Source organism: Chelon labrosus, assembly GCF_963514085.1.
Source record: "Chelon labrosus genome assembly, chromosome: 10".
In the NCBI taxonomy this organism is placed as follows: Eukaryota; Metazoa; Chordata; class Actinopteri; order Mugiliformes; family Mugilidae; genus Chelon; species Chelon labrosus.
In genome coordinates, this window is record NC_140360.1 from 6,544,031 (window position 1) to 6,571,044 (window position 27,014).

General features: G+C 43.2%; 3 protein-coding genes across 14 annotated transcripts in view; 2 read left to right on the forward strand and 1 right to left on the reverse strand.

Moving 5' to 3' along the window:
- Positions 1–12,070, forward strand: part of flna (filamin A, alpha (actin binding protein 280)) — a 43,441-nt gene extending 31,371 nt beyond the window's left edge. The window contains exons 28-49 of one of the 10 annotated variants that reach the window (XM_084554304.1): positions 22–145; positions 756–912; positions 1,012–1,201; positions 2,230–2,253; positions 2,732–2,979; positions 3,968–4,042; positions 4,764–4,863; positions 4,953–5,093; positions 5,211–5,339; positions 5,450–5,623; positions 5,731–5,892; positions 5,982–6,185; positions 6,269–6,421; positions 6,520–6,642; positions 6,919–7,185; positions 7,294–7,431; positions 7,668–7,783; positions 8,721–8,853; positions 8,938–9,114; positions 9,234–9,452; positions 10,003–10,200; positions 10,297–12,070. In XM_084554304.1, coding sequence (XP_084410430.1) covers positions 22–145; positions 756–912; positions 1,012–1,201; positions 2,230–2,253; positions 2,732–2,979; positions 3,968–4,042; positions 4,764–4,863; positions 4,953–5,093; positions 5,211–5,339; positions 5,450–5,623; positions 5,731–5,892; positions 5,982–6,185; positions 6,269–6,421; positions 6,520–6,642; positions 6,919–7,185; positions 7,294–7,431; positions 7,668–7,783; positions 8,721–8,853; positions 8,938–9,114; positions 9,234–9,452; positions 10,003–10,200; positions 10,297–10,481 — 3,437 coding nt within the window. In that variant the 3' untranslated portion in view covers positions 10,482–12,070. Of the gene's footprint in view, positions 1–21; positions 146–755; positions 1,202–2,229; positions 2,254–2,731; positions 2,980–3,967; positions 4,043–4,763; positions 4,864–4,952; positions 5,094–5,210; positions 5,340–5,449; positions 5,624–5,730; positions 5,893–5,981; positions 6,186–6,268; positions 6,422–6,519; positions 6,643–6,918; positions 7,186–7,293; positions 7,432–7,667; positions 7,784–8,720; positions 9,115–9,233; positions 9,453–10,002; positions 10,201–10,296 lie in introns of all 10 variants that reach the window. The other 9 variants (XM_084554300.1, XM_084554301.1, XM_084554298.1 and 6 more) reach the window with 9 other exon arrangements.
- Positions 12,071–14,134: 2,064 nt separating this feature from the next.
- On the forward strand, positions 14,135–19,174 carry emd (emerin). Of its 2 annotated transcripts, none has more exons than XM_084554255.1 (7): positions 14,135–14,215; positions 14,550–14,628; positions 16,237–16,332; positions 17,133–17,167; positions 17,267–17,292; positions 18,600–18,665; positions 18,764–19,174. In XM_084554255.1, exons 2-7 carry the CDS (start codon positions 14,550–14,552, stop codon positions 18,933–18,935), a joined length of 474 nt encoding a protein of 157 aa, XP_084410381.1. In that variant the 5' UTR covers positions 14,135–14,215; the 3' UTR covers positions 18,936–19,174. The 2 variants fall into 2 exon arrangements, with proteins under 2 accessions (XP_084410381.1, XP_084410382.1); XM_084554256.1 differs by having other exon boundaries at positions 14,170–14,215; positions 14,487–14,628.
- A 117-nt stretch (positions 19,175–19,291) lies between these two features.
- Positions 19,292–25,161, reverse strand: LOC311494266 (ninjurin-1). 2 transcript variants are annotated; one of them, XM_084553215.1, is made up of 4 exons: positions 24,984–25,156; positions 22,575–22,806; positions 22,015–22,150; positions 19,292–20,531 (listed from the first exon to the last, which is right to left on the reverse strand). In XM_084553215.1, exons 1-4 carry the CDS (start codon positions 25,026–25,028, stop codon positions 20,447–20,449), a joined length of 498 nt encoding a protein of 165 aa, XP_084409341.1. In that variant the 5' UTR covers positions 25,029–25,156; the 3' UTR covers positions 19,292–20,446. The 2 variants fall into 2 exon arrangements, with proteins under 2 accessions (XP_084409341.1, XP_084409342.1); XM_084553216.1 differs by lacking the exon at positions 19,292–20,531 and adding an exon at positions 20,539–21,251 and having other exon boundaries at positions 24,984–25,161.
- Positions 25,162–27,014: the final 1,853 nt, after the last annotated feature.

A 27,014-nucleotide genomic window follows, 5' to 3' on the forward strand; every position in this document is an offset into this window, starting at 1 on the left:
CCCCTTTCTGTGTGTTTACAGGTGTGGTGGAGCCTGTGGAAGTGGTGGATAACGGTGACCAGACTCACACCGTGAACTATGTTCCCACCAGAGAGGGACCCTATTCCATTAACGTATTGTACGCTGATGAGGAGATCCCACGCAGGTAACGCACACAATTTATTTTGCTAAATATTTGCCTACTACGGAAAAATGCAGTAACTATAGTGTTGAAAATTGACAAAATTGTGGGAAAAAATGCGTTTTATGTTGTATTTCTACAGGCTCTGTCTTTATGACCCGTGTAATGTAAGACTTGTTTGCACACTTAAGCTCTTCATACAGATAAAGTCGCAGAAAATCTAGGGAAAGAAAAAAGGAAAGCTGGGTGTCGAGATAGCAGTGTTAGCCTTAGATAAAACCAAGTCTGGTTACTGACAGGTTTACGACAGGTTTTTATGTTTTAGAGATGTTTATCAGTTTTAATAAAACCATTCTCATTCAGTTTGTTATTCCACATACAGTCATTAAATGAGTTAATGACAGAGAAACGCCTAATCTCCTGCTATGCACGAGCTACCGCCTAATTTACTGACTCCATGTGATTTCATTACATGATTTTTTTAATTATTTTATTATTAAGGTCTGTTTTAAAGTCTGTTCCTGAAAACGTCCCTGTTTCTGCAGTTGCAGCTCTCTGCCTCTGTGGGGCAGTATTTAATTTTGTATCTTTGTGTCCAACCAGTTTTTTCTTTCTCTCTCTTCTTCTCTACCAGCCCCTACAAGGTGAAGGTGCTCCCCACCCACGATGCCAGCAAGGTGCGCGCCAGCGGACCCGGCCTTAACACCACCGGGGTCCCCGCCTCCCTGCCCGTCGAGTTCACCATCGACGCCAAAGATGCCGGCGAGGGTCTCTTGGCAGTGCAGATCACTGTGAGTGCTCAAATGCGGTGCATAAAAATTAAAACATTTATTTCCGTAACTGCATTCAAACCTTACCCACGTCTTCCTTTATTTATTTTTTTTCTGCAGGACCCAGAGGGGAAGCCCAAGAAGGCCAACATTCGTGACAACCACGACGGGACCTACCTGGTGTCTTATGTGCCGGACATGACTGGTAGATACACCATCCTCATCAAGTACGGAGGGGACGAGATCCCTTACTCGCCATACCGCATCAGGGCTCTTCCCACTGGAGATGCCAGCAAGTGTACCGTCACAGGTACGTTGTTTTTAACAAAAGTCCTTGTCATGCATTTAGTTTTTTTGACTTTTATATTGGTTAGTCAGCCTGAATCAGAATCCATTGGCACTGGCATTGGTCAGCTTCTCTTGCCTGTGTATTAAAGGAATAATTACAATTCTACATGTGAATGAATTGTACTGATAAACACAAAACCCAGATTTTCCAGAGCCAGCTCACATTGTTAACCAGGATTTTTACCTCCACAAACATCCAAAAGCAACCTGCTTCTATGGCAAGAAATCAGGGACATCTCACTAAAAAATGGACTGCATCTAATGTCCAGCTATTCTTGATGCTAAAAGGAATAGTTTGCATTAGCAATATTGCAAATTTTAGTAGAGATAGTTGACCTAATCGAAGACTGATATCGAGTGGAAACGGTCATTGTGTCTTAATTTATTTGGTTTAGTTTATGGATTAGGCAAATGGCATGTTAATATGAGGTGCCTATTTTGTTGTTTTACCTTCAGAACAATCTAACAGAGTAATATCAATCTTTTTTTTTTTTTTATCTTGCACTCAACCAGAAAGTTCATATTTCCCTTAAAATAGACACAGATGGATTAAAATTCTTCTTCAATGACTGTTTAAGGTTTTTATCTCTTACCATAAACGCTCCTTAAATCTTAAATCTCATTATTTTTTTCCACGCATTGGTATGTTGTGTTCCTCACGCTGTGCTCCTCGGTTACACCCCCCCCTCCCCCTCCTCACTCAAGCCCCTCGCCGCACACACACACACACACACACACACACACACAAACACATACACACCACCCCCCTCCCCGTACGCCCCCCTCCCCCCTCCCTTTGCTTTACACTCCACCATCACAGTTTGTTTTCATTCCGAGTGTTTTGAGCACATTTATTGCCGCCCACCACCCCCACCCCCACCTGACTGTCTTTTATTTGTCACTTTTTTTTTTCCTTCTCGCTCCCCTCCCCTCCCCCCAATCCCTGATTCCTTCTCCCCTCCCCCCGCTTCTCACCGTTCCTATTATCAGTCTCAATCGGCGGTCACGGTTTAGGTAAGCCTACTGAACGACTTTGTGATGTAGAGGAACTTCTTTAACTTTTTAATTTTTTCCCCCTCTTGTCTGTCAGCATGGAGAATAGTGGCACCATCTTTCAACAGGACATCCCATCCTTCTTCCTCTTCTTCTATATTCCTCTCTCCTACTTCTTTGCCCCTAAACTCATTTTCTCTCTCTTACATTTATTTAGTGGAAGGACTAATGGACTAACTGAGTCGGTACGATGGCATGGTGGAATGGTACTTTGGCTAATCTAGCTTTGAATTATACATGGGAAATGTATAATAATAATAATAATAATAATGTATGCATAGAGTACATGGAAATAACATGACTAGATCTCATGAAACTTTCATCTCGTCTCATGGTTGTGGAATGTGCATGCTGTATGTGGTTCGTGTGAGAGGCGGTGAAACGGTTCTAACAAACCACTTTGCACCATTTATTTGTTTATTTATTTTTTCCCCCAAAGGCGCAGGTGTCGGCCCGACCATCCAGATCGGCGAGCAGACGGTCATCCAGGTGGATGCCAAGGCCGCCGGAAAAGGCAAGGTGACGTGCAGCGTGTGCACGCCCGAGGGCGCCGAGCTCGACGTGGACGTCGTCGAAAACGAGGACGGCACCTTCGACATCTTCTACACGGCGCCGCAGCCTGGCGAGTATGTGATCTGCGTCCGCTTCGGAGGGGAGCACATCCCCAACAGTCCGTTCCAAGTCACGGTGAGTGGTGTTCGTTTGAACCTTTACTTGGGGGTGTTGGCTCGGCATACATTTTGTAGTTTGGTACAGGAACGGACAGAGAATATGAAACGGACAAACTGATTACATTCTTAGGTGATTATACTTTATCCAGACCTCGCGTTAACATCTGTCCTGAGCAGTCCGGTTGCATACAGTGAAATTAAAGTGTGTAGGAAATCTTCCAGGGTTCGAGCTTCACAGTTTGTTTGAGAATATGTACCGTATCCCTAAGTCACACACACAACTTATAGCTGTTCATGGTTCTGATTATAGACTTTATAAATAACTGACGCTATTCTTCCCGGGGATACGGGTGGCGCCATCTTGCGAGTTTAGTTTATTTGACGCTTACTTTCGTGTCTTAATTCGGTCTTAAGTCCCACCCACTACTATGGAGGAGGTGGAGCTTATGACCTATACTGCAGCCAGTCACCAGGGGGAGCTCTACTTGCTTTGGCTTCACTTTTGAGGAACTTTTCTGCTGCCCATCTTTTATACAGTCTGTGGTTCTGATACAGCGGAAGGTAGTGATCCATTTTAAGGCCAACTGCGATTGGATTGCCCAGGTTGGTTGTTAAGGCAAGGTCTGAAGGAGTACGCAAGCAAAGGAACTTTATCGTATAGAGTCCAGCATTATAACTAACATCAGTAATGAGCTCAGGGACGGCTCGGTAAATATCTGCGGGATCCGAGTGTGTGGGGGCTGAGATGATTTGCCTTGAAACTATGGATGAAGCGCTTTTACAAAGAATGCCATCAATGGCAATTCCGAGATCTTTGACAGGCGTGGACCACAGACCCTTGATGCCGTTTCTTCATGAATGGATCCAAATGACGGCAGACATTTTCTAAATCACAATGTTTTTATTCCTCTCCTAATTCCTTATCAACTATTTTACTCTCTAAATATCCCCCCTACGACCTACCTCTACCTACCCCCCTCTTCACCACCTCCCTTCCCTCTCAGGCGCTGGAAGGAGCTCCAACAGACCAGCTCATGCAGCAGAGCCAAATGCCCCAGTACTACGCTCAACAGCCCTGGGTACCTAAAGCCTCGCCCTTTAGCCTCTCTCATCCTTTCATAGCTCAGTTTTTTTGGCTAACTCCCACTATTCCCCCCTCCCCCTGCCTTTTCCCTCCTCTTCTGCTCATCTCCATCATCACCCCTGTCACCATTCATCGGCTTGTTTTTATGTCTGCTGTCTCCCGTTACAGGTGTTTACTCTTTCAAAGGTTATTCTTCTCTTATTTCACTCCCTCCATGTCAAAAACAGGATTTTCCTCAAACATGGACACTGAAACAGAACTGCATAATACAAACAAAAAGACACATGTTGTACCTCCAGAACCACCAATTTTAATCTTGAAATCATTGTGCAGCATTTCTGTTCAGTGCTCAACTTGCTTTACAAGACAAAAGCAGCCATTTTGTGAATCACCAATGTGGGCATGCCTGCTGCTCCACATTTTCTCAAAATGGCCGTCCATTATTCCTTCTGTGAACCTTCCATTGACCTACCATTGTTTTGTCTTCATCTAATTCTCTCTCGCAGTTTGTGTTGGTGCCATCATCCTGACCATGGTTATCATTGTCGTCTCCATTTGTCATTCCATCTCGTGATTGTCTCATCCCATATTGTCTGTTGGGTGTCTGGACGCTCTTACCTCTTTGTCTTGCCCCGCATATCGCACCTATTACACATGCCATCGCCCACAACCTCTTGCACAGTACACCGTCTGACCTTTTGCTCTCTGTCTCCCAGGCAACAGACAGACCAATGGGAATGAATGGTCTGGACGTGGCAGGGCTCAGACCGTTTGACCTGGTCATCCCCTTCACGATCCAGAAGGGAGAGATCACAGGTAACATGAACAGGCATTTCAATCCGAGCCTCCGTGATGATTTCTGTGGTGCACGCGCTTCACCGTTTGGTTCTTTCCTCTGCTTGAAGGTGAGGTCCGGATGCCATCGGGCAAGGTGGCCAAGCCTGACATCACCGACAACAAGGATGGCACTGTTACTGTCAAGTATGCTCCCACGGAAGCTGGTCTGCATGAGATGGATATCAAATATGACGGACTCCACATCCCTGGTACGGCTTAGCTCTGAAGTGTCTGCAAATACAAAAACAGTCAAATAAAATGCATTTAAAGGGGCGTATCAAATCACTTCCCTCTCATCATCCTTTTTCTTGTTTCCTCGTTCGCAGGAAGTCCTCTGCAGTTCTATGTGGACTACATGAACAGTGGTAATGTCAGTGCCTATGGCCCTGGCCTCATCCACGGGACTGTCAACAAGCCTGCTGTCTTCACTGTTAACACCAAAGATGCCGGAGAGGGTATGTTAGCAGTCATAATCCATTGGATAACGCAGGTGTTTGCTATAACTCACCTGTTTTATTCAGACAACGACCATCACGCACAACACTGTCTGTTCATGCCCTTGTAGGTGGTCTGTCTCTGGCCATTGAGGGTCCATCCAAGGCGGACATCAGCTGCTTGGACAACCAGGATGGAACCTGCACCGTGTCCTATCTGCCAGTCCTGCCAGGAGACTACAGCATCCTGGTCAAATATAATGACAAGCACATCCCAGGCAGTCCCTTCTCTGCTAGGATTACCGGTAATTAGAGATGCTCAAACCCAAAGCGTCCCATTTCTGGACATACCATGTCTTCTGTCCTCTTTGGTGCATCTATTATGACTTCATAGTGTGCCCTATATCTGCAGGTGACGACTCCATGAGAATGTCCCATCTGAAGGTGGGCTCAGCTGCCGATATCCCCCTGGACATCGGAGAGCTCGACCTCAGCCAGCTGACCGCCTCCCTCACCACTCCCTCGGGCCGCGAAGAGCCCTGCCTGCTGAAGATGCTGCGTAACGGACACGTTGGTGAGTGTGTTTTTGATGTAAGTGAAGAGCAATCGATAAAAAAAGATCAATCTTTAAAATAGCTCTTCTTTTTTTTTTTCCCGTCACAGGCATCTCGTTCGTCCCGAAGGAGATCGGGGAGCACCTCGTGAACATCAAGAAGAACGGCCGTCACATCCCCAGCAGCCCCATCGCCGTTATGATCAACCAGTCAGAAATCGGTGACGCCAGCCGCGTCCGCGTGAGCGGCCAGGGCCTGAGCGAGGCCAGGACTTTTGAGCCTGCTGAGTTCATCATCGACACTCGCGATGCAGGTAAAAACCTTATAAAAGTATTCACTGCACATAAAAGATATCAAGACTTGATATGCATTACCGCTTGCGTGTCTTCCAAACAGGCTATGGCGGCCTGAGTCTTTCCATCGAGGGACCTAGCAAAGTTGACATCAACACTGAGGACCAGGAGGACGGCACCTGCAAGGTCACCTATTGCCCCACTGAACCAGGAAATTACATCATCAACATCAAGTTTGCTGACCAACATGTGCCAGGTACCTAAATCGGTCTGTGGTTGCAGAGCAGAGACGCGGCGCTTCGAAGGAATACGCTGGACTAATCATTCTGTGTGTTTGTGTGTGTTCTCGTACAGGGAGTGCGTTCACAGTGAAGGTAACGGGCGAGGGCAGGATGAAGGAGAGCATCACCAGGAAGAGAAGAGCAGCGTCTGTCGCCAACGTTGGCAGCCAGTGTGACCTCAGCCTGAAGATCCCAGGTGACTGACACAGGACGTTACAGAAAATATCTGTGGTCACTATAGTTTTGTCTTTTTTCGTGTATGTAAAGGAAGATTATGTAGATAAAGAGAATCCACTCAGAGATATTGCTGCTACATGATTGCTGCTGCATCTCACATAATGAGGTATTAATCTTCTCGTGTAACTCTGCAAGAAAGCAGCATCATGTTGATCTGTTCACGTGAATCAACTGTTATAATCTCCTCAAATACATGGAAACTTCATGTTCCATATGTATGCGTGTGTCTCTCCAGAGATCAGCATAGCCGACATGACGGCTCAGGTCACCAGCCCATCTGGTCAGATCCACAAGGCTGACATCATGGAGGGAGAGAACAACACCTACTGCATCCGTTTCGTCCCCACCGAGACGGGAGTCCACACCGTGTGCGTCAAATACAACGGCGTGCACGTGCCCGGCAGCCCGTTCCAGTTCACCGTCGGCCCCCTGGGAGAGGGTGGAGCTCATAAGGTCCGCGCCGGAGGTCCAGGCCTGGAGAGAGCCGAGGCTGGAGTGCCAGGTTGGTGTCACGATGTGTCTACATGCTCTGCAATGTGTAGATTTTATTTATTTTTTTACACAATGCATCTAACTCTGTTTTGGGACTCTTTTTTTTAACCTAATGTAGCTGAGTTCAGTATCTGGACAAGGGAGGCTGGAGCCGGAGGTCTCAGTATTGCCGTGGAGGGCCCAAGCAAGGCTGAAATCTCCTTCGAGGACCGCAAAGATGGCTCCAGCGGAGTGTCCTATGTCGTGCAGGAGCCTGGTGAGAGGAGGGACAGGGAACGGGACCACAGACCCGAGCATGTGCTGCAGATTAAATCTTTATCTGGACGTTTCTCTTCTTTAATGCTGTTTTTTGTTTTGTTTCCCTCTAATGTCGTTGTTCGCTTGTCTTTTTTTATCCCTTTAAGAAATGTAATCTACGTATGAGTGCTGTGGAGGCTAGCGTTTTGTTTTTTTTCCTGGCAACTTTCTGACTTGACGTTGGTTCCTCCGTAGGGGACTACGAGGTGTCGATCCGCTTCAACGACGAGCACATCCCCGACAGCCCCTTCATCGTCCCCGTGGCCTCGCCTTCGGATGACGCCCGCCGCCTCACTGTTGCCAGTCTTCAGGTGAGGCTCTGAGACACACACACGTCCGAGTGCGCACACACCAGGCCATTGTTCACTGCCTCCAATGCAGCAGCAGCAGCAGCTTGTGATTTAACATAGACCGTAGAGGTTAGACGGTGAAATATAATCAGCTTATTAAGAACTTGCAGTAAATTCAGGCGCAACATGTTAAATAGTTAAGTGTAATAGTTTGTTTACTGTTAAATATAGCATTGTGTCCTACAAGAGGAGAGTTCAAGGGCACAGCCATGGGATTGGCTGCTGCCGTTGCTGCTGCTGCGTTGCTGGACAGTGCAAGGGCTTCTGGGATACTAGAGGACAGTGTGTGTTTCTCGTGCCTCATTCTAAAGGCTCCCAACAGTCTCCCACCTCTTGCAATACTACGGGGCGCTAAAGGGTTAAAGAGGTCTCACATGGGTTGTCACCCCCCCCACCCCACCCGACTCCCCCCACCCACCCCACCCGACTCCCCCCACCCCACTCTGTTGCTGTTTACACTCACACGAGCACATACGGTAGCATGGAGCTAATTTCATTTGTCAAAAACACAAAGAAATGGATGAAATATCTTTTAAACCTTTAGATTTTTCTACTTGGAATTGGCTGACGTTTATAGATTGATATGCATCTTCACCTTTATGCAGGCTCACAATCACTCCAGCACAGATACACAAATAAACTCACAAATATATTCACAAACTTCTGCATTGGCTCACCCACACAAAAACGTCAAAAGCGCCACCTTTTCTTTCTCTCAAGTGCACATGAATACCTGCTCTCTCTGGCTTTTCACTGTACAGCCCTCCTCTTTAGCCCTGTTAGCGACCTCCAGGTAAGCCGAATAGCAGCTCAAGTTGTTTGCGGTGCTGTTGGACGCTAGGTGATTATTTGGGTAAAAATGCGATGTTTAATAGTGTGAGTATGTGTTGTTGAGCAGGAGTCAGGTCTGAAGGTGAACCAGCCAGCATCATTCGCCGTCAGCCTCAACGGGGCGAAGGGTGTGATTGATGCGAAGGTGCACAGCCCGTCTGGAGCTCTGGAGGACTGCTGTGTCACTGAGATTGATCAAGGTACCCGAAGAGAAACCCGTCGGAGCGCCGGTGCCACATTCCGGGGATTGTCTTCTCTCTTATCTTTCCCCCGTTTTTTTCTAGATAAGTATGCAGTCCGGTTCATCCCCAGAGAGAACGGCCTCTATCTGATTGATGTGAAGTTCAATGGAAGTCACATCCCCGGTAGTCCGTTTAAGATCAGAGTTGGAGAGACGGGCCAGGCCGGAGACCCCGGGATGGTGTCTGCATACGGACCAGGACTGGAGGGAGGCTCCACAGGTAACACGGCCCCACCTTCCGCGACAGAACAGCGAAATACACACCAAGAGTGAGCCTTACGGTGTCTTACCGCTGTTCGTCGTCACCTCAGTCGTCCCCGTTGTGTCATTTGCTTCCAGGATCTGCGTGCGAGTTTGTGGTGAACACGAGCAACGCGGGTCCCGGGGCTTTAGCTGTGACCATCGACGGGCCCTCCAAGGTGAAGATGGACTGTGTGGAGTGCCCCGAGGGCTACAGGATCACGTACACCCCAATGGCCCCTGGCAACTACCTTATCTCCATCAAATACGGCGGCCCCTACCACATCGTGGGAAGTCCCTTCAAGGCCAAGATCACTGGTGAGACATAATCTTTTGTCTTTGATTCAACAACTGACTCTGAAATACACCGACCAGGTATAACATTATGACCACTAACTGGTTAAGGAAATAACATTCTGACAGTTCAATGTTCTGCTGGGAATCTTTTGGACCTGGCATTCATTGGTGTGGATGTTACTTAGACATGTAGCACCCACCTAGACCAGACCAGGCACCCCCACCCCATAGCAATGACACTCCTTGATGTTCAGCAGCCATCCCCAGCAGGATGCAGCCTGACACAGACACACACACAAAAACGCTTTAGGAACAACTCAAAAAAACATGAAGAACAGCACAAGGTGTTGACCTGGCCTCCAAATTCACTAGATCCCAAACTGATTAAGTATCTGTGGGATGATCCACAGAGGCCCCTCCCTTCAAAGGCCCCCCACTAGCAACATTATGTTGCTACAGGACACCCTCAGAAGTTCCCATGTCCCTTCTCTGATGAGCCACGACTGTTTCGGAGGTACAAGCAGAGACCTACACAGCATTAACCCACGCTCTTTTCTCCTCCATCCTCCAGGTTCCAAGCTCGTGTCCAGCCACAGTATGCATGAAACCTCCTCGGTCACGGTCGACCCTGTCACCCGTGCCATCAGCTGTTCTCAGCAGGGTGCACCCGCCCTGTCTGACGCCAGCAAGGTGGTGGCTAAGGGCCTGGGCCTGACCAAGGGCTACATCGGTCAGAAGAACAACTTCAGTGTCGACTGCAGCAAAGCAGGTGTGTGTGTGTAGCGCGTTCTCTCACCTCAGAGACGTATTTATGCAGAAGTGAGCGCACTGAGCTAATGCTCACCGGCTGTGTCTTACCCCACAGGTCGTAACATGCTTCTAGTCGGCGTGGACGGTCCCAAGGTCCCCTGCGAAGAGATTCTAGTGAAGCACATGGGAAGCCGCATGTACAACGTCAGCTACCAGCTCAAAGAGAAGGGAGAGTACATCCTGGTGGTCAAGTGGGGGGACGATCACATCCCCGGCAGCCCCTACCACATCACTGTCTAAAAAAAACTACAGCTCTGCAATTAGAAACGTATACCACTGTTTAAAAAGAAAAACAAACATAAAACAACTGAAATCCTGTCTCGATTCTAACCTATCATTGTTTACAGCTCCAAGTCCCTCCCGTGTTGCAAATTATTATTATTATTACTTCTTTTCTTCTTATTTTATAGCTCATTTCAGCTAGAATAAAAACCCTGTCAGTGTTTAGTCTTAGCCAGAATTCAGTTTTAGTGAATATTTTAAAACCACCACTTACCATCACTGTAATCCCGTGCCTTAAGAGGAATGCACTGAAAGTTCCTCTTGCGCGTATGGTCCGCCGCTTTATTACCCGTTTCGTTCTTCTTCGTCTTCTTCTGCCAACCACATACTTCAGTCAACTTAGGGAGGAGAAATAAGCACCTTTTTATTACTGCAGGCTAGCAGTCAATTGTGCCTTAGGCCATTTTACATTTTCAGCCATATGTGAACATTAGCAGGCTCGTCGGAACTATTGCAGAGCGACTAGCTTAGCGCAGCGCAAGGAGCAGTACATTTTAGGCCGTGCTTTGGATGGAAGGTTACTGTTTACACTGGAGGAGCTACTCTTGCATAGATACAGTAAATAATGGATTTCTATGAGCTTCTGTATGAACAAATCACAACAGGACTTGGACCAAATCGTGTCAGGAGAAAAGAGCCTTCCTGATGTTTGACATACCTTGACGTGAGGCCTTTAATTGTCCATATAAAAGTCAGCTTGTCTTATACAGGGCTAGTCGCCAGTAAATGCTCGGCCTTGGCTCTGCAGCAGCAGCAGCAGCAGCGTGTGGTGTTCATGATGCTCTTTTACTAACCCTTTTTTTTTTTTTTTTTTTTTTTTTAACCTGCTGGTATTGTGATCCAGCTTTCGACACTGCTGTTCCTAGTAGTAGGGTAGTAATTAGAAATAATTTAGGCGACTTATGTGGAGGGAAAAAAAAAAAAAGAAAAAGAGAGAGGATGCATTTCACAGTAGCTTAAGGCACAGTTTGTTTTGCATGTGCTCTCCGTCGACACCGCTGCCAGGAAGCGCTGCTTCTTTCCGTGTTTTGTTGGGTTTTTTTTCCAACGTGTGACGCCAACATGTGCTCTGCATGTCCATTAGATCGTGAAACTCCTTTTTTTTTTTTTTTTTTTTTTAAGATACAGAAAGGCTCTTAATATTCAGAAGGACGTCGGCACGACATGTGGTTGCGGCTTGTGGGCGTTTTTGTTTTCTGATGTTTAAAAAGGGAAGTTTCTCATGTTGTGCTGGACGGAAGGGTCGAAGATGATGGTCTTGACGACTATGATGATGATGACGATGGTGAAGGTGTAGTAGTTGTTCATCATGTCCTTAAAACTTGATGACCAAAAACAAAAGAGGACAGACGCTTTGTCTCTCACCGCCTCTCTCCTTTCAGCCCTTACCCACCCGCCCCTCCCTCTCTCCCTTCCTCCCTCCAGCTCGCTCTGTGCCTAATCTGCATTTCAGAACAAAAAGTGAATTTTGTCCTAAATCAAAAGGCTTTAATAGTGATTGTAAGACAGTATTTTGATACACAATAAAGTATTTTTCTGTCAGTCTAGTGGCTGTTTGTTTTGTGTCTTTATGTGAAGAGAAAAAACTAATAAACACACACACACAACTAAAATCCATTCATATTCTAACAGAAACTGATTTAAAAGCAAACTGCTGTTGTGAGTAATGTGTAAATACATATTAAGCCTGAAGTAAAGTTGCACGTCCGCAGAAGTCTGAGTTGGGGAAATGTATAGATTACTGGAGTCTGTGGCCAACGCCCTTCCTGGGAAACTCCAACTCCTTAAAAGGCCTGATCCACTCTCCACCAGAGGCTGCTGCCGGAGAGAAAATCTAGTGAAAAGCCTTTCTGTAGTAACTTCACAATGAGGCGGTCCTAATTATGAGGCCGTTTGTTCATCCATAACAAGGGAGACTTGATACAGCAGAGTTGTGTACTTAGTCTAAGTGCTGCACAGGAAGAAACTAAGTAAATCTACTAACTCATTTGAGGTTTAGTTTTTATTGTTTTGCCGTTACCACAAGAACTGGTACGTCAAAGGAACACAAGATAAACGTATTTAGATTGTTTTCTTTACATAATTATATGAAATGTCAGTTCTAAGATGATGGTATATCAGATAAAGTAATGAAAAATTCTTTATTCTTATAGTTACATAGAAGTTTTAATCTAAGACATTACATACAAGAGAAATATTAATATACTTTTAAAATATGTATAAAAAATGTGCCTGTGGTTTACGTTTTCATTTCAGAATATCTGTGGGTCCTGTCCAACCAGATTCCCACATGGCTAAAGGCCAAAATACCAAATACCGAAAGTGTTAGAGGCGTTATTCTGAAGAACTTGGCTGTCATCTTCTTTTCATGGTTAATTAGTTCTCAAAACAAGTGTCAAGTGGTATCTGGCTCCGAGACGTTATAGCAGCAGATCCTCCAAGATATGGATTAAGTTATGGAGAATTTGGAGGCCAAGTCAACAAAATGGCTCTTCCATTGCTCCGTGGTCCAGTTCCGATGCTCATGTGTCCACTGTGGGAGCTTTCAGCAGTGTGGACGGGGGTCAGCAAGGACAGCCTGACCGGCCTGCAGCTACACAGCCCCATGCAAAACAAACACGTTTTGATAAGCTCACAAAAACGCTTTAGGAACAACTAAAAAACACATGAAGAACAGCACAAGGTGTTGACCTGGCCTCCAAATTTACTAGATCCCAAACTGATCAAGTATCTGTGGGATGATCCAAGGCCCCCGACTAACAACATCCTGTTGCCAGACACCACAGGACACCCTCAGAAGGCCCATGTCCATTCTCTGATGAGTCACGACAGTTTTAGAGGCACAAGTGAGACCTACACAATATGAGGAAGGTGGTCATAAAGTTATGCCTGATTGTTGTATCACATCCATCATAAGACATAAGATATTGTTTATTCATCCCACGTATGGGAAATGACCTTGTCACGGTAGCACAGAATTTGTCAAAAATATATACAAAAAACAAAAATTTAAAAAAAAATAAATAAAATAACAACACTGAAAAAATATATAGATAAAAATAGAAATATAAAGACATTCTGTATGTACAGTGTGGTGGTGAAACTTTAGAAATAAACAATTGCAAAAACTATAAAACTACAAGTGGTTCGTGCAACATAAGGCAGTGCAAAAAGCAGATTTATTTGTGAAAACAATGACTGTAAAAACCAAAAACGGAGCCAAGTGTAACGTGTGGGTTACTGACTCAGGCTGGAGTTGTACAGCCTGATGGCAGTTGGGATAAAGGACCTGCGGTAGCGTTCCGTCTTGCAGCGTGGATGAAGGAGCTGCTTAGGTCAGTGGTCATAATATTATGGCTTATGTATTTCCACAGTTGTAGAGGATAATAATTATAATAATAAAAAAAATTACTATTTGTGAGAGAATAAACTTGAAAGTGGTGAAATTTGACCTAAAATGAAAGTGAGTGTGCGTAAAAGTAAGGATTTACCAGGGAACCTAGGACCCTGGGGACACAGCGTGGACATGGCGGTAATGTCCGTAGGTGTGCCAAGTTACGTAAGTCGTCTCCACAAGGTAACGCCTTCTTTACGCCTCCTTCTTCGGTGCAGTTCCCAGCCTTACTACACAGTCCCCATACTCAAATCTCCTCCAACTTCCCAGCGCGCTACTTTCATATATTTTTTCCAAGGTAAGCGACAACTTTTCATTTCCACTTTGTCTGAAGTTAATCGCGCATTTTCTTTCATTTAAAATATCGCGTGGTAATTTCTTGCGCAAAAGAAAAAAAAGAAAAGAAAAAAAAAGTCAGATATCTGTTTATTCTGCAACTTAAAGCCGCTACCGATTTTAACATTTAAAAAGGTGTTTACATTAGAATAGTTATTTAACTTTCACATTTCACATTTCACACTTGCATTTCCTGTTTTTTCTTTTTTTCCCCCCTGTCTTCTGTGGGACAGTTTATTCATTTATTAGCTCCCTTCCTTTTACTCCCTCTCCATGATCCGTTTCTCTGTCTGCAGATGTCTCTGAATGAAAAGAGTGATGAGGAGCTCAGCAACATGCTTGCTGAGTATGGCATCAAACATGGACCCATAGTCGGTATGAAAAACATAAACTTGCATGTATATATAATTTTTTTTCTGTCCTTCATAAACATATGAATGTATCCCACGTGACCACTAAAAGGTTAAGGCATTTCCTCTGATCCACGGCCGAGCTGATGGTGACAGATTAAGTCGATGCATCCTCGGCCGTGGGTGTTCAGGTGTCTAAAAACTTGGCACTGTGCAAAGAAAACTGGGGGAGCTGGTTCACCAGGCTCTCTAGCTCTGGTTGTGACTGCAGCGTGGCCTGTCACTGCAGTTGTGAATGAAGCCTGGTCTGTGTTTAGGTTACGACTATGGCCGTGACACATAACACTAACCGCATGTGTTGAGTGTGTGTGTGTGTGTGTGTGCAGTGATTTCATTTTTTATTACAGGTACTATATTATTGTGTGTTCTTAAATCAGTTCTCGCTGTGAGCTACATAAAAGTACAACAACTACACTGATCAGGCATAACATTATGACCACCTTCCTAATATTGTGTAGGTCTACCATGTGCCTCCAAAACTGACTCATCAGAGAATGGACATGGGTCTTCTGAGGGTGTCCTGTGGTGTCTGGCAATGTTGTTAGTGGGGGGGCCTTTGGGTCCCATGGGTTGAGGGATCATCTCACAGATACAGAAAATTTGGAGGCCAGCAGAACACTGTATTGTCACAAGATGGTCAGTGTTATTCACTTTTCCTGTCAGTGGTTTTAATGTTATGCCTGATCAGTGTATGTTCATAATGCATGGGGGTGGCAGCATCATACTGAAAGGATGCTTTCTTTTAAGGAGTTTTTCCTTGCCACCGTCGCCTTCAGGCTTGCTCTGGGGGTTTCAGATCGGAAGTCGTAAAACGTCTTGAGACAATTTGTATTGTTGTTGACGCTATATAAATAAAACTGAATTGAATTAAAGGTGAAGGGTAAAATCCTGGAGGACAACCTGATTCGGTCTGCAAGAGAACAACAACTCATTTTGCACCAAGACAATCACGTGAAGCATGCAGGGAATGCTGCACCGGTATCAATTAAAAAGAAAACAAGGTGAAGCCCAGATCTAAATGCAACAGAGAACATGTGGCCCGGACGTGTAAATGGCTGTTCACACCCAATCCCAGTGCAACCTGACTGGGTTTGAGCAGTTTTGCAAAGAAAAGGGAGTCGAATTGCATCGTCCTGATGTGCAAGCATATATATTTATCTATAATGCAGGCTATCGCTTTAATTAAGAACTTTAACAAAGATTAATAACTGCATACAAACCTGAATATTTTTAGTTGCCGGATGCTACATGCCTTTCCAGCTTTGGCAAAGAGTAATAGCAAGGGGAACGTAAAACAATCACTACAGGTGCAACAATGCTGCCGTGTCGCCAGAGACAGAAAATTAAAACTGGTAAACTGAGAAATACAGACAAATTTACATGACACTGACAACCTCGATCAGCACTGTCAGAAACTAGTTTAGGAAGGACTATTATCAGACTTTCATTTATATATAAAGCACCAGCTCCTTCCCATAGATTTAATTAGATAAATAAAACAAACCCATTGATGTACTGATTAAAACATTCTGTATGATAAAACCTCTGGACTGATGTGTTTGTGTGAACATAGAGTCCACTCGGCAGCTGTATGAGAAGAAGCTTGAAAATGCCATGCAGAACGCTTCGGTGAAGACGTCCTCTGATAAGACCTTCTACAGAGAGGAAGGTAAGATGCTCTCCGATCTGGCTGGTTGTTCATTTACGGGTCATGTTGTTGCACGTCTCTGCATATTTTTATTTAAAGCTGTCACGACAAATTAAAATCTTGAGTTGGATTTTCTCTATTTGACTCCAGTAGTTCACATGCTACTTTCGCTTTACATATTTTGCAGGGTCGCAGCTAACAAATTGGTTATTTCACCAGACAAACTTCTCTGTGACATGACGTGATTATCAAAATATAAGGATGTAATGTGTTTGTATTGGTGCGGCTCAGGATAAGACTTCCTCGGTTCGGTGTGGCGCATGATTCAAACGAGGACAGTCGAGTCTTGTTCTTGTTGCTCTCGCTGCGAGAACAGAGAATGTACAATAGCAGCTCTACCGAGAATGTTTTGGCACTGCACCTGCTGCTCTTTATCAGCAGCGGTGGCGGTTTGAATTAATTAATCTTGTGCTGTGTGTTGCACGTTTCAATCGGCGACTGCGTAAGCCTCAAGGCTCTGCCTCATTTACCCACCGACAGTTCCATTACATTTTGTTCAAAGGGTTTGAAGAAATTTATATGATTTCTTTTTGTTATCCATATTTTTTGGATATGGATCTGATGTTGATTAACACTGCTGTAAGTGAGATCTGATAACTGATCTGTATAGAAATGTCACCCGCAAACTTTCCTGTTTAAAGTGTTTGTAAGCCCTTTGTTCATTCTGATAATTTATCATATTCATACAAAGTAAGCGTAATAGATTTGTTTATATCAGTGAGGTCCAAATTGTTTTTGTCTTTTTTGTTCCCGTTTAACAGAGGACGAGGTTACCTACATCACATACCGCAGTCCGGTGAGTCCTGATTGTCTGCTTATCCTTCTGTGTTTGTGCCAAACTATTCTTCTCTGGAAAGTAATCTTGCAAACGCTCCTGCTTTCATTTTGATTTCAGGCTAAACAGGGGACTTTTAGTGAGATGTGAGTAACACACACATACACACACACACACACATGTTGATATGTCTATTTACTGACATAATGCATTCCCTAGCCCCTTACCCTAACCCTAATGTCAACCAAACTGTAACCTCAACTCTAACACAACTTACCTGTTAGTCTGTGGGAATGATTGATCCACACAACTGTAGACAGACACGCACACACCTACACACACCCTCCCTCACTATCTCAAAGCTTGGTTTAAACTCCTACAACCGGTCTACACAGAGCCTACGCCGCGGGGAGCTACGCCGGTGAAAAGATTTATACCTGTGCGCTGATTTGTCTGCATTGTTCTGTAATTACACCACTGAAACACTAGGAGGCGACAACACAGTGACAATTAGAACTGAGCGATTCATGTTGGGAGTTGAAGTTAATAAAAAGTGAATCAACAGTGACTTTCACTGACATCTCTGTAATGAAGAACATAAAGAAGACTTCTGAGTGGATGCTGTGTCAGAGGCTGAGCAAGGCAGTGCTGTGTTGCTTGAGAAATTAATTTTAGACCAATCACAGATGTTGCGGTTGCCGCAACCCATAGTTACAATTCGGGGGAGGTGCACGTAAGGTTACAGGTTAAGGTCACAGCCAAAGGTCCAGAGTGAGCTATTACTTCGCACCAACAGCGTAGTAGTGACTTGCGACTACGAATTCATTCTAAAAGTCACGTCTGAATGTTAAACCTAACCTAAACACTCAGTTACAGGATTAACTCTGTGGGGTCCAGCACCTTGGTCCCCACTTTGAACAGAAAACACACACGCACACGTACACACATACATACATACATACATACATACATAATGGGCATAATGTTTGCATGGCTATCTTTGTGAGGACATTAATTGATATAATGCATTCCCTAGCCCCTTACCCCAACCATCTAACCTAAGGGCCTAACCCTTATCCCACAGGATAAATAAAGCATCTATCTAATCTAATCTAATCTAATCCTAATTGTAAACTTTACTCTAACACTACGTTTTACCCCTCAAACACCCTTCTAAAGTGAGGACCGGCAAAATGTCCTCACTTGGTGTAAAAGTTTATATGGTCCTCGGAAAGATAGCTGTACAAGAACACAGACACATACATATATTAGGGAGTAAAAGTTGTACAAGACAGTTCAGAACTAGTTCATCAGTGCTGATACTGATACTACCCAACAAAGTACAGCTAACACATTAATGTAATAAGTATTTGACAAGCATGTTGGTTTCTATAAATGCTTTGTGCAAACTGCACTGCTAGAGAGAAATTTAATTGTGTATTTCTTCACTCAGGCTGAAACAAAGAGGCAACAATGAGCAATCTGAAGACAGGCAAGAAGAATTCAAGCAAGACGAAGCGTGAGTCATGCTTACATTCAGCATGAACCTATGGTGATTTTGTTCAAATGATAATTTCGTGGTTTAAACCTGCCCTTTTTCCCCCACCTGTGCTTCAGGGTCACCTACAAATCATCCAGTTACAAGGAGGTTCGATCATCCAGGAGCCGGGTTACAGGGGAGTCTGGGGGCCGCACGTGGAAGGTGATTCGAGCGTTGCTGCTGCTGGCGGCGTTAGCAGCGGTCCTCTACTATGCATACGGCTTTGTGGTGAACAGTGGAGCCCAGTAATCTGATTTGTTGTCAGTGTGTCAGTTCTTCCATTCCGCTTTTTTTTCACTGAGATTCATTGGAAATTACTTTTTTTTCTTCATTCCAGTCAACAGTTTGACCACTGTGGACCATACCAATGCTAATCATGCTATATTCCATACATTTTAAATGATTGTAAAACGTTTTTTTAATTCCACAAATTAATGAATGAATGAATGTATCAAATGATTAAACAAGACATTTGTCTATTTTCTATAGTTTGTAGTTTGTGTCTTATTCCTCCGTGTCACAGGGCTGATTTTAGGAGAGACATTTTAAGATTTTTCTTTAAAAAGTACAGTATATGTTTTGAACAGTTAAGGATTAACATCATCTTCAGAAGGAATTAGTGGGCAGCCTGATTAGGAAAGTAGAACGCAATGAGAGAAATACCCCAGAAACATATAGTATGATTAGGGTGGTTATGGGATCTCTTTATAACTCTAGCCATTTCTTTTCTTTCTTATGTATTTGTGATAGTGACATATAGATAGACACACACTGATCGTGCATAACATTATGACTGACAGGAAAAGTAAATAACATTAACTATCTTGTGACAATTCAATGTTCTACTGGCAAACTTTTGGACCTGGCATTCATTCATGTGGATGTTACTAATACATTTACACCCACCTAGACCAGACCAGGCACCCCTATCCCATAGCAATGACACTCCTTGATGGCAGTCTGGTGAGTCCAGATTATCTGCTTATCCTTCTGTTTTTGTGCCAAACTGTTCTTCTCTGGAAAGAAATCTTACAAATGCTCATGCTTTCATTTTGACAGGCTAAACAGCTTTAGAGTAACACACACACATTAATATGTCCATTCATTGGCGTAAGGCACACACACACACACACACACAAAAACTGATCAAGTACCTGTGGGATGATCCACAGAGGTCCCTCCCCTCAACCCATAGGTCCCAAAGGCCGCCACTAACAACATCCTGGGCCCCCAGAAGGCCCATGTCCATTCTCTGATGAGTCACAACCGTTTTACGAGGCACAAGGGAGACCTACACAATATTAGGAAGGTGGTCATAATGTTATGGCTGATATATGTACTGTCAGTAAAGTTTTTTTTCTACAGAACATCAGACGGATTGGAAAAGTTTTAATGTCAGCAAAATAAGAGACACTTTCACATTCATCAGTACATAACTAAACTCTAAATCTGTTTAATTCTACCAATCCAACATTTGGAAGAAAAATGTTTAAAACACGCTTATTCACAAGATAGAACTTTTAAATAACCAATCTGGTAACCGACTGTCTCACCACTACAGATGTGAGGGGTCAGTATACTGCAGAAGAAAACGGAGAGTTTTGGTGGAGCTCTATCTGGGGTTTTGGTCGGTGTGAGGGATGAGGTTATATGTGGCTGTCTTTAGGTCACCTGTGTCCACAAATGCTTCTCAGCGCTTATGTGATCACTTAAATCCATTCAGTTTAGTCCAGTTGGTGAGTTTTAGTCCAAACACTGGTCTATATTAGACCAGTTAAGTTAAGGTCACGGGGAACAGTGGGTAGTGGAAGATCTGGTATCGTCAACACAGGTGCTACTGCTGACCTGTAAAGACAAACAAGGACAGTGGTTTTAAATCAGTAAGCGAGCATATGCATGAGAGTATGTTAAGTGTGTGTTCTGTTACGACAAGGCTATTCAATTAATTGTGAATTGGGGCCAGCTCATGAAACTGAGGCAAACTAAGGGGCCAGAGAATAAAAGCAATCACGGTAACAAATAAAGAAATTAGAACAACATACTGAAGCAGTCAATGTATTCTATTTTGTAAATGCAGAACAACATATGCACAAATGGTTGCCAACACCCTGAAAAATAAATAAGGGACACCTCATTGGCAGGGCCAGCCGACCCAACTGCCTTCACCCTTCCTGGCGTGGTGGATTTTTTTTTTAGTTTATTTGTGTGTGTGAAACGATTTTTGAACTATTTGACTCGAACCCGAATTGAATTGGATTCATGTTTTTGAGTGATATGAACACGTGCAAAACAAATTATTGTTCAACAATTTATTTTTAATACAAAATAACAAAGTTAACAGAAACCTGTCCCGCTTAACTTCAAACTGTGTAAATGTATATAAAACAATAGAAAGCAGAACATTCCTCTTGTAAAAGTGCAATAAGAAAAGTTCAAACAGAAAGTGAAAGTAAAAGGTGTTGCTTTGTTGTCTTCCGGTATCTTCTTCTCAAGCAACAGTACCTCGCCCAATGAGATGAGCGGGATTCCCGCTGTCAGCTCATTGGTCACGGAGCAGGAGATGGCCTGGGAATAAGTTTACCGTAAATTTTCACATAAAGCGCCCTGTTGTTCATTCATTCCATTGACATTGGTCAAAGCGTTGCACTCGACTTTGATTGGTCATGTGCGGCCCCTCAAAGTATAGCTCCGACTTAAACGTGAGTATACCATCCATAGAAGCCTCATTGAGCGGATTGGACTGTTGTTGCGATACGTCAACGTCGCCGCCATCTTGGAGGAGGCAGCTCTGTCCCGCGAACCAATACAAGTCAATGGAGTGAACTTTATTAAGCGTCTTCTACAAAGTGCTGTAAGTTAATGCCTCTCATTTACACATTCACACACAAACGTTTAAATTCAGGAAACCGATAGAAACCAAAAACAACGTCTGTAATATTCTGAGTAGTTAATGTTACAGACGCTGTTTTTGGTTCCTATCAGTTCCCTGAATTTATACGTTCGTGTGTGAATGTGTAAATGATTATAGTACTTTCTAGAAGACGCTCAATAAAGTTCATTCAATTGACTCGTATTGGTTTGTGGGACAGAGCTGCCTCCTCCAATATGGCGGCAAAGTTGACGTACAGTCCAGCGTTCAATGAGGCGTCTATGTCTATGATACCATCTCCTACTGCACGAGAGAATGTACAATTAGCCATAGTCATGCGCTGTATTAGACTATCCATATGTAATAACTACACGACACTGGAAGGGCCGGTACAAAATTCCTCAGGGCCCGGACCAGGCCCGGGGGCCGCCAATGGAATAGTCCGGTGTTACGACCTACCTCATAGTAAGCCCCTCAAAACCGAGCGCGGTTATGAAGATGTTGATGAGGACTGTAAAGAAGACGCAGACCGTTGCTACGTTGTTCATCCTGTTCAGCTTGGCGTGCTTCCTCACGTCGTTCAGATCGTACTTCACTGCTTTCACAGAATCAAAGAACATGCGGTTAGCTGTTTGAAATGCTGATTAACAGAAAAATAAATTCTGATGCTAAATAAATAAATAAAATTACATATATACATATACATTTGAAATTACAGAGGGAGAGTGCAATACCAATGGAAACCACTAGGGGAGCACAAAGGTACCAACACCCGACTGTGAACACTTTCAATCACAACTTAGCATATTATTTCCTGTGGAAGTTTCACCACCAGCAGAAAAAAGTGAACCTTTATATTTACATAAATAGCCCCCGATTTTAAGTGTAACTAATCTGGACTAAACTAGTCCTGCTTCTAGTTGGAACGACACATTGTGAGTCTGTCTTTAAAGCACAGGAGTGATAATGGAAGAGGAATAAAATGATAGAGATGCAAAAAACAAAACGCAGACACTTGCCAATGAAGACGAGCAGCAGCCCCACTATGACCTGCAACGTGATGGACAAAGACAGTAAGACAATGAGGGGTATGTAGAAACGGTACCGGGACCCCACGTAGAGGACCGTCTTCAGCTGGGATGCGTTGGCCATCAGCAAGGCCACGTCCAGCATGCTCTGTGCAGCACTCTTTTTAGTGGCATAGTGATTGAGGTTGATGGCGCGATGTACTTTTCCAGTGGGGCCCTGCAGCTGTGGAGAGGAGACGTATGAGAAAGGTCAGTCCAGCTGTACAACAACTCACCTTTCTGTGTCAGATAACTCCATCTTAATATTGCTGCTTATCATTTATGCTTCCTACATATACAATGGATATTTATTTCTGTCTCTGTTTCTTGTACATTTGTAAATATGCAAAGCTTGTACATTTTTTGCTAATGTTATTTTATTTTATTCATTCATTAATCATTATTTATTTTATTTTATTTTATTTTATTCATTCATTAATCATTATTTATTTTATTTTATTTGTTCATTAATCATTATTTATTTTATTTTATTTGTTCATTAATCATTATTTATTTTATTTTATTTGTTCATTATTCATTATTTTATTTTATTTTATTTATTTATTTTATTTTATTTTTTATTTCATTTGATTCATTCGTTAATCATTATTTATTTTATTTTATTTTATTCATTCATTAATCATTATTTATTTTTTATTTTATTTGTTCATTATACATTATTTTATTTTATTTTATTATTGCTACACTTTTCTGACCAAGCAATTTCCGCTGTGGATCAGTGTTTACATTCATCACTATGGTTCTTTTCCTAAATACAGAGAGGTGTTTTAACTTTGACTTTGTGCTGAGGTGTGGCGTTAAGAGGAGACAAAGGAGTGGCAGAGCGTCAGCAGATGACTCACCGGAGAAAGAGAGAGAGAGAGGCAACAAGATGAAACATGTGGCTGGGCGTTCCCTAATTCCCCACGTTTAGAAACATGATAATTTAACACATAAAACGGATGCATGCATGTGCAGAGACCTGAGCCAAAACAGACTCTGTGTCTGATGGTGTCTGGCAGTGAAACCTGAGTACAAAAATCACAGCACCACAAAGGGAGATACTGTGAGAAGCACAATAGCAACTCAGGCATTTTGTCAGGTCTGTGCCTAGCCCTGTAGCACAGGTGGATAAGACGCCACGCCTGGCTGCAACTCTCCTCGGCTCACAAAGCTTTTCATTTATCTCAATGCACAGCTGACAAGGAAGGGAAGAAACGCTGTTCCACACTCAGCTACGTAAACACCGACGTTCCTGTAAAGAGACTGGAAGCAGTGTTTCTGAACCGAGAGGTCAAGACCTGCGCACGGTCACACGTTAAATCTGAGGCAGCGCAAACAAAATGTTCACACCTTTATTTTCCTGAAGGGCTTTTTCCTCCCCCCACACACACAGCTCACAGCAGACATGTTGACTTGACGTAGGAAGAAAAACGATGGTGATAACTGTGACAGTGAGACCCTTTAGATATTAACTGTCTCTTGCTTTTTTTTTTTTTTCAATTATTCAAATAAAACAAGAGGAAAAAAAATAAATAAAAAATGCCTCCGTGCCTTTAAACCACAAACCTGACATGTTCAGACTGCAGCTAATTTGTTTTTTTGTGGTGTATCTCCATGGTATCCAGGCTGATTCCAGAAGGTCTGGATGAAAAATAAATACCATATGAAATGCAATTCCAATCAAACCACAGGGAACTACAGACCACGGAGAGACTTCAAAACAAGCGGCTCTTTTAGAGGAGTCTTCTTTACAAGCACAAATGGCACAGGAACAACAAGAATAAGACAATCTAAAGCCTTGCCACCAGTGAAGGTACTAGACAGGTAATGGTTCCAACACTGTCACACTAATCTGATCTAATAACAGATCTGATCTGTAGGAACAGTCTGATTCACCTTCAGTTCCATAGTCTGTGTTTTCATGGTTCACAAGCCACAACCTGTTGGGAGCGACTTACCTAAGTGCATAAGTGAGACGATTAGCGCCTCGTTTATTCAAATGAAAGTTGCTCAGTGGCACACCACTGAAAAACGTTCCACCCTTTCTTCCCAGTGCACAGATGTTTTGCACAAATCCACAATTTTAGATCCACAGAGCATGCTCATTAGCATCCCTCTCTGTTCAGCCCACGGGGAACATGCATGCATTGTCTACCTGCTTACTTGATAGTAAAGAAATGTGTTTTTTAGTTTAGTTACAGTGATACGGTGGACTCTTAAAACTGTAATTCATTCTTGTATGCATGTGTCATTTAATTAAATCAAGAGGGGTGGGATACTTTTTGACTGTAAAGCAGAAAGAATGGCCCTTAAGAGCTGACAACAACAGCAATAGTAGAGGTAAAAGCTGTTACTTACTTCTACGTCACCCACTTTATTCAGAGCTACGTCCTCTCCGTTCATTCTGCCTCTGGGACCGGTCTCCTCTCTTTGATAACTACCGAGCAGCTCCCGGGAAAACTGTCCTGCTGTGCAGTCGTGAAAGACGTCGCTTCTGAGCTCACCGCTGAAAATTGAGGGTGGTGACAGGACTAACAAGTCTGGTAGCTCCTCCAGTTACAGGACAATAAGAGGTCCCTCCCACCTTCGGGCCTATGTCTTTTTACGTCACTTGTGAAAACATACTTCTTCCACTAGTTGTGTCATACATGTCAAGAGATTTGGGCTCTTTCACCGGCATGATGCCTCCCACGTTCCTCAATTGTTTAAACACATGTTGTCTGGTTTAGTCTTTGCATCACAGTGGTATTAACATGGTCAATTGGACAACACTTTATATTCATACTTTACAAATGATTCATATCTATTCATACAAAATATTCCTTGCACGGCAATATGGTCTAACCTGTGTCGTGGATTTTTTCACAACTTCGAATAAAAAGATCTCAAAACAAAGGTTTTGTCTTTGTGAGTTTTATTGCAAAAAACAAAGGTATACCGTTCATGAAGGGGGAAGAATCATCTGTGAAAAACTCCGCAGATTGTCTTCTGCAGTTTTAGTTTTGCAGACAGTTTTTATGTTTGACACAAGGCGTTGTACAATTACTTTCTGCTCATTGGTTCTTGTTCCTCTCGTGCAATGTTTTGTCTCTATTAGTTTGCTCAATAACAGTGGGACCTTGAGAAGGTTCTCACAGAGACGGCTGAGCAGGTGCAGATATGTTTTGTCTTTTGTGTGCAAAAGCATGACAGTCAGTACTTAAGAATTTTTCCATTACGGGAGTGAATGGGGCATCGAAACACAGCTTCTAAATAACATATTATCTGCCACAAAACTCGTTCATTTCATCAATATATTTTGTTATGATAGTCAGCACTAAAAATTTCCACTACACACCTGTCCCGTGGGTGGAATTTGGAAAGTGCGAAAAAAGAGTTAGAGACATAACACAACACTGAGACCCAGAACTTAACAGCAGTTGACAGCAATGGGACAAAACTGCACTTTTTCTCTAAACAGATTTATTTCAGGTTGTTCATAAAATGTTTTGTAAAAAAAAATAGTTCATTAAATGTAAACCTTTCCATAATGTTCTCGTACTTCTTTACACTAAAATTGTTGTTGTTATTTAGAGGTTGTTCTGCTAGTATTGCCCCCCTTGAGGTGATATTGAGCTGTATGTGGCCCCTGAACTGAAATGAGTTTGACACCCCTGCCTTAAAGGGGAATTTTACAACCTGGACTTTATTTTTGGCAGAAAATAAGGTTGTTTACTCACCCATATAACGTTGGTGTCATTTGTTAGTGGACGCACAGCGGTTTGTTGTTCTTTGGCCATCTGTTCCTCTCTCTGCCGCCGCATCCTCCTTTCAGTGAGCTCCTCATCAGTTCTGAGTTTAGTAGGTCAATCTACAGACCCTGGATGATGATAACAAGTAACTCCGGACTCAACAGGGAATAGCACTAGAGTATCATAACAAAATATTGGTGAAATGAACGAGATAATGCGTTATTTAGAGCAGTGTTTTTCAACCACTGTGCCGCTGCACACTAGTGTGCCGTGAGAGATCGTCAGACCTTATTGGTCTAAAAAACATTTTTTGAAAACGAATTAATTATTATCTGCAAATAATATGCCATTGTCAAGTGTCTGTGTGTGTATATATATATATATAAAATATAAGACTTTTTCTTTGTGTTTATTTGATTCCTATTCAAGACAATTTGACAAGAATGACTTTATATTGTTAATATAGGCTACAGAGTTTCATTTTTTTTTTTTTTTTTTTAACATTTTCGGTTGGTGGTGTGCCTTGTGATTTTTTCAATGAAAAATATGTACCTTGGCTCAAGAAAGGTTGAAAAACACTGATTTAGAGGCTGTGTTTCGGTGCCCCGATCACTCCACTGGATCTAAATATCGTCCGAACGACTCCAAATGACACCAA

What these genes read in the sequence shown, in the direction of transcription:
- emd (XM_084554255.1), top strand. Translation starts at nt 14,550, where the DNA reads ATGTCTCTGAATGAAAAGAGTGATGAGGAGCTCAGCAACATGCTTGCT. An exon ending in CAAACATGGACCCATAGTCG is followed by an intron (nt 14,629 to 16,236) that starts GTATGAAAAACA and finishes GTGTGAACATAG; the next exon opens with AGTCCACTCGGCAGCTGTAT. An exon ending in ACATCACATACCGCAGTCCG is followed by an intron (nt 17,168 to 17,266) that starts GTGAGTCCTGAT and finishes TTTTGATTTCAG; the next exon opens with GCTAAACAGGGGACTTTTAG.
- LOC311494266 (XM_084553215.1), bottom strand. Translation starts at nt 25,028, where the DNA reads ATGAACGGAGAGGACGTAGCTCTGAATAAAGTGGGTGACGTAGAA. An exon ending in ATAAAGTGGGTGACGTAGAA is followed by an intron (nt 22,807 to 24,983) that starts GTAAGTAACAGC and finishes TCCTCTCCACAG; the next exon opens with CTGCAGGGCCCCACTGGAAA. An exon ending in GCTGCTGCTCGTCTTCATTG is followed by an intron (nt 22,151 to 22,574) that starts GCAAGTGTCTGC and finishes CTGTGAAAGCAG; the next exon opens with TGAAGTACGATCTGAACGAC.